Consider the following 5,620-nt stretch of genomic DNA (forward strand, 5'->3'; position numbering starts at 1 on the left):
TTTCAAAAACCGAAACATTTTAAAACAACATATAATTATAATATTACCCAATTTTACACAAGAAACGAAAAAAATTATTTAGTTGTGATTTGAAATTTACATACAAACAACTACTAAGCAGATATATTATAGTTAAATATTTTATAGATAGAAAATTTTTGAGAGATAATACATATTGATGTTTTTTTATCGGGTGAAATCTGTTGAACCTATATGAAAAAATAATTTACAAAATCAATAGATAACTATAGATATATATTATAAATAAATAAATAATAAATGTTTATCACTACAAGAAATAGAGTTTTTAGCAGCGACCCCAATAGCGGCGACAGGGAGCTTTAGCGGCGACAAATTAAAAAGTCGCCGCTAAAGGTCTGTGTCGCCGCTATTGGTGTTGCCGCTAAAGACTGAATGACACCGATCCGCTCTTTGACGTTTTGGCAAACACAAACCGTCCGATTGTTTTTCTAATCCAACGGCTAGGGTGCTCGTGGAACGCATAAATGAAATACCGGCGACTTTTGTCACCGCTAATGATCCAAAATAGTCGCCGCTAAAGATAAAAAAAATGACGCGGTAATAATTCCCTCCCGATAGTCGCCGCTATTGATAGGTGTCGCCGCTAAAGCCCAATTTGTCGCCGGTAAAGGTGTCGCCGCTAAAGGTCGACGCAGTTAACCCCAAAAACTCGATCTTTTTCCTTTTGCTCTTTCTGTTTCACTCCCTTCGCCTGTTTCTCTTCTCTCGTCTACATCTTGCTTCACCGATTATTGTGGGCTACCAGTGAGAATTATCAATTTTGGGTGGGTGAAATTTTCCACAAAGAAGATACCATCGGTGGAGAAAGATTTCCAGGTGAGGACCAAGCTTTTCCGGCGACACCAAACTTTTTACGGCGACACCAAGCTATTTTCAGGTCAATTTTCGGTCCCTTTTGTCTTGTAACATTGATTTTATGTTTATTGGAGTACTTAATTGTAAAAAAATATCAATTTCAGTTTTGTTGATTGTGTTACTACGTTTCCGACCACCACCCGAGACTATCGCCACCACTTGACTATTTTCATTGACTTCCACCACCACAGGTTCTATTTACTTCTATTTATTGTGAATTTTTAGTTTAATTGCAAAATATGTGTATGTATATATGTGTAGGTGCTGTGTTTGATGTTTGATGTATATATGTCAAAATATGTGAAATTTTAGTTTAATTGTATATATGTCAATGTATATATGTGTAGTTTGTCTAAATAAAATTAAAAAATAAAATTAATAAATATGTGAAATTTTAGTTTAATTGTATATACGTCATGTGTTATAAAGTCTACATTACATTTGTTTCATTATTATTATTATTATTATTATTATTATTATTATTGTTATTGTTGTTGTTGTGTTGTTCATTCTTTCATAATATTTCAAACTATCGATATGAAAATTTGAAAAGTAAAAGGCATTAAGGCAATAAATTCAAATCTAAAGTTTTGGTATAAGTAGGATGCAATAATTGGAAAAAAAAAATAAAAAAATAAATTATTGTTATAATTGAAAAAAAACAAAAAACAATGTTATAAAATTGGTTAAAAACTTATATACAAATATTAGAAAGTTTTAGTTTAAATAGAAATGTTTATTCTCATGTAAATGTTTATTTCTATGTAATGTGAATTTTTGTAATAAAAATTGTATCTGTATATAATTTTTCAGGAAATGTTGTCAATTTGGCTTTTGTTCGTGTACACCATGGTTGTTGTTATGGGTCGTGGACATGGGGGTGATGGAGCTGAGGACCCACCTTTCCCAGATGGTAGAGGTGCTGGTCATCATGATTTACTAAAAGCTTTGGTAATTATGTTTTTGTCCCAAATGCAATAAATAACAATGTACTTTGGTTATTTGGCTTAGTTTAAAAATAGAAATGTAGTTTGGCATCATAAAATGTATGTTGATTTGGTCATTTTGGTTTTTGGTGAGTATTTGCTAAAATCTTTGGTATTTGAGTTTTTGTCCCATATGCAAGAAATAACAATGTACTTTGTTTTTTTGTCTTAGTTTAAAAATAGCAATGTATTTTGGCGTCATAAAATGCATGTGGATTTGGTAATTGTGTTTTCGTCCCTAGTTAGAAAATTTAACTTATAATTTATATATGTTGTTATTTATTATGTAGTTTGAAAATCTTCGGGCATTGCTCGACGAACCGACGTGTAGGGAGGAGCTTTATTCGTTTTTTCAATCACAGAATAATCAAGGAGGACATGATGGGAACGAAGATGATGATATGTAGGGAGGAGCTTTATTTGTATGGTATACTTGTCATACTTTGCTATTTGTTAGAATTGTAAAACTTACTTTGCTACTTGTTAGAATTATCAAACTTTTGGTTGTTTTATTTTGGTATTAAATTAATTATAACAGTATTTGATATTTAATTTTATGTTGTGTAGTTTTTGGTATAGAATTAATTATAACAATATTTGGAATAAATTATACCCAAAATCGCAAATATATAAAAAAAAAATGAAAAACGTTATTACTGGCGACAAGAGTATTACCGGCGACATTGTCTTTAGCGGCGACATGAAGTATTAGCGGCGACAGGTACATTAGCGGTGACAATTGTCTTTAACGGCGACAATCTGATCAATAGCGACGAAGTGGTAGCGGCGACTCTTTACCGGCGACGTGTCCCTGCTATTAGCTTTAGCGGCAACTTCTCGATCCTTTACCGGCGACTTTTGTCGCCGCTAATTGCTTATTTCCTTGTAGTGTATTCGGTTTTTTTGTACTATCCGGTTCTTATTTTATAAACCAAAACCAATCCGAAATCCAAAATAATAATTCGGTTTTCTTGAAAACAAATCCAAAAATCCGAATATCCGAACCAAATAGTCCAATCCAAATTATCAAATTGAACAATTCGGTTTTATCCAAATAATATACAGGTGGTGTGGGATACAACCAAATCAAATTTCTAATGTAGCTGAATGTCTTGACTTTTTAGCTTCTTAGGGAAATTGTCCTAACAAACGAGAGATAATCTACACGGTAATGTTTTGTCTCATATGGAACATTTGGCAGACAATGAACAGTAGGGTGTTTAAAAACATGAGAGAATTCTCTACCAAAGTGGCAGGTAATATCATATCCCTTTCATACATCAGGAGTAACTCTGTATGCGGTAATTGGGTTGAATGAAGTTGTTCGCCTTTCACGTACTGCCTCTAAAATGTTATCTTTTTGCCACTCTTTTCTTCACCATTTATTATATGTGCCTTATGTACTATTGCATGCGTCTTAGCCTCTTGCTAAGCGTGCTGCGTTTTATTTTATATTATTTTTTTACAAAAAAATAGACAAACAAACAAAATTAGATATCATATTCGTCTAATTGTCTAAAATTTTAGTTATGCAATTATGCAAATTTTAGTTTTTCTAGAATGTGGATGTGGTAATTAATTAAATTAATTGAATACCAGAATTGAATGAGACTAGAATGAAGACATGATAATATACAACTCTTATAAATTACTTGTTTGCGTTCAATGATCTTAATTAAATACACATGTTTGTGACCCACGCATATGTCCATTTAATACTTAAATAGGGTCCATTTAGCACCATTACAAATTAATCGTCCTCTCTAGACATTAAAAGAGTTCATATAAATCTTTAATTAAATTGTACCGTGATAGTTTAGCTTGACACGTTCAGATATATATAATGATTTGAAATATTACAAAATCAGCTATATAATTTTAATGTTATCTTTATCAATCACAAATGTCACAAGCACAAATTAAGACAGGCACGAAGTAAACACGTAGGTGCATAGAAAACTTAAACTAAAAATATGAATAACATGAAACATGTACTTCGGAAATATTTATGATATCAAGCAATTAACTATCGCCTGGCGATCTTCTTCGAAAGTGCATAAACGTTGATCCAGACCAACAGTAGAAATGTTATGGAGGATATGAATGATAAAAAAATAGAGGTTCCAACATGCATGCAGTAAGAATTGTACATATTACATATCTTGTTCCACCTGCTATGAGAGTTTCCTTTGTATCCTATGTATGATACACCTCCTGATGCCCCTGTTGCTGCAGCCATGATACCTAATAGCAGCTGTCGCATATGCGTTTTTAATAATAAGTTAGTATCCTTTTCGAAGATAAAACGATCTATTATTAATTATCTAAATTTATTTTGCATTGCTGAAATTTGGATGAAACAACGACCTATCTTAGTTAAAGAAATTAGCCTAATACCGAATCGAGTATCACAAATTGAAATTTTAGCCTTGATGAGATTCCTCCTGGCTTCATGAGCGCCAAAACTGATATTAAACCAGTGATGATGCTGTATAAAGCAGCCGTACATAGAGCTGCCAGAAGGTATCTGCATCATAACAAGACTATAAATATCGTATTCCACAATAAATCCCATTTTTGGCCATAGTTGTAGTGGAGGAATAGATGTTTTTTACCTGTGAGCATCGGAGTGACTGAATTTTGCAACCTTGGATATTGCCAGCCCAGGTGCAATTGTAATAAGCTTCGTTTGTTTAGAAGTGATGAGAAGAATTATCCCACCCACGGCAGATGCAAGTATAACTACCCTAGAGAACAAATTAATAACTGCATGCTTCTTGGAATCACATGCGAGTCTAGGAGCAATGTACTCCGGTGGTGATGCCGACGTCTTTAGTGGTACCTCCATACTAATGGCGGCATGGGCATGTTGAGGGATAGTAGAGCCATTGGATACCATCGTTTCCGGGATGCAGAATGCAGCAAAGCACAGTTTGTTCTTTGTTAGCAAGTACTGTGGGTGGATGCATGTATGGCAGATTCTACTTTTATACATCAATATTAGGTCCTGACTCGTGAGCTTCGATCTTTCGTCGTTTCTTGACTTTCGAACGTTTGATCTTTTGGACTTTAGAGCAATTCATGGTTTCGGAAAATTTTGGAAGTGCTTTGGAAGGTGAACGCAAGCCTTTATATGTCAAAACTATTACAAGACAAAAAAAAATTAAAAAAAATACGTCATATCTACTACCGGAAAATGACTTAAAAGCCAAAAAAAAGTTTTCAAACTGTTCAAAAAACTCCAATCATGTTTTGTCTGTTCAAAAAAATCCAACGAACTTAACATTTTGTCTAAAAAGTCCAACAAAGTTCTAAACCGTAAAAAAAATCCCAATTTTGTTTTGTTTAAGTTCGTTGGGTTTTTTTTTGAACAGTCAAAAAATGATTGGTTTTTTTTAAACGTTTTGGAAACTTCGTTGGCCTAATAAGTCACTTTTCCGATACGGTAATAAGTCACGTCATCTGTTTCTCTTATTTGAGTCTCAGGAAAATGTAACTTCGTTGGGCTTTTTAGACAAAATGTTAAGTTTGTTGGGTTTTTTTGAACAGACAAAACATGATTGGGATTTTTTGAACAGTTTGAAAACTTCATTAGGTTTTTAAGTCATTTTCCCTATCTACTACAGAGTTAACTTAATTAGAGAATCTGAATTAAACCGTGTTTTGTAATTAAATGAGTTTACTAGGGCGCGGTTAATGGAAAAAAATGTAAATATTAAGATAAATTCATCAAAATG

General features: G+C 33.0%; 1 protein-coding gene across 1 annotated transcript; it reads right to left on the bottom strand.

The window, feature by feature from the left end:
- Positions 1-3,756: 3,756 nt before the first annotated feature.
- LOC111880377 (CASP-like protein 1) lies at positions 3,757-5,029 on the bottom strand. Its single transcript, XM_023876796.3, has 3 exons — positions 4,499-5,029; positions 4,281-4,410; positions 3,757-4,137 (listed from the first exon to the last, which is right to left on the bottom strand). The coding sequence occupies exons 1-3, from the start codon at positions 4,876-4,878 to the stop codon at positions 3,910-3,912; spliced, it is 738 nt and encodes a 245-aa protein (XP_023732564.2). The 5' UTR covers positions 4,879-5,029; the 3' UTR covers positions 3,757-3,909.
- Positions 5,030-5,620: the final 591 nt, after the last annotated feature.

The sequence above is a fragment of the Lactuca sativa genome, chromosome 5 (assembly GCF_002870075.4).
Source record: "Lactuca sativa cultivar Salinas chromosome 5, Lsat_Salinas_v11, whole genome shotgun sequence".
NCBI classification, from domain to species: Eukaryota; Viridiplantae; Streptophyta; class Magnoliopsida; order Asterales; family Asteraceae; genus Lactuca; species Lactuca sativa.

Coding starts and splice junctions, on each gene's coding strand:
- LOC111880377 (XM_023876796.3), bottom strand. CDS start 4,878: ATGTATAAAAGTAGAATCTGCCATACATGCATCCACCCACAGTACTTG. Junction 4,411..4,498: donor AGTCACTCCGATGCTCACAG/GTAAAAAACATC, acceptor GTTATGATGCAG/ATACCTTCTGGCAGCTCTAT. Junction 4,138..4,280: donor AATTTGTGATACTCGATTCG/GTATTAGGCTAA, acceptor CATATGCGACAG/CTGCTATTAGGTATCATGGC.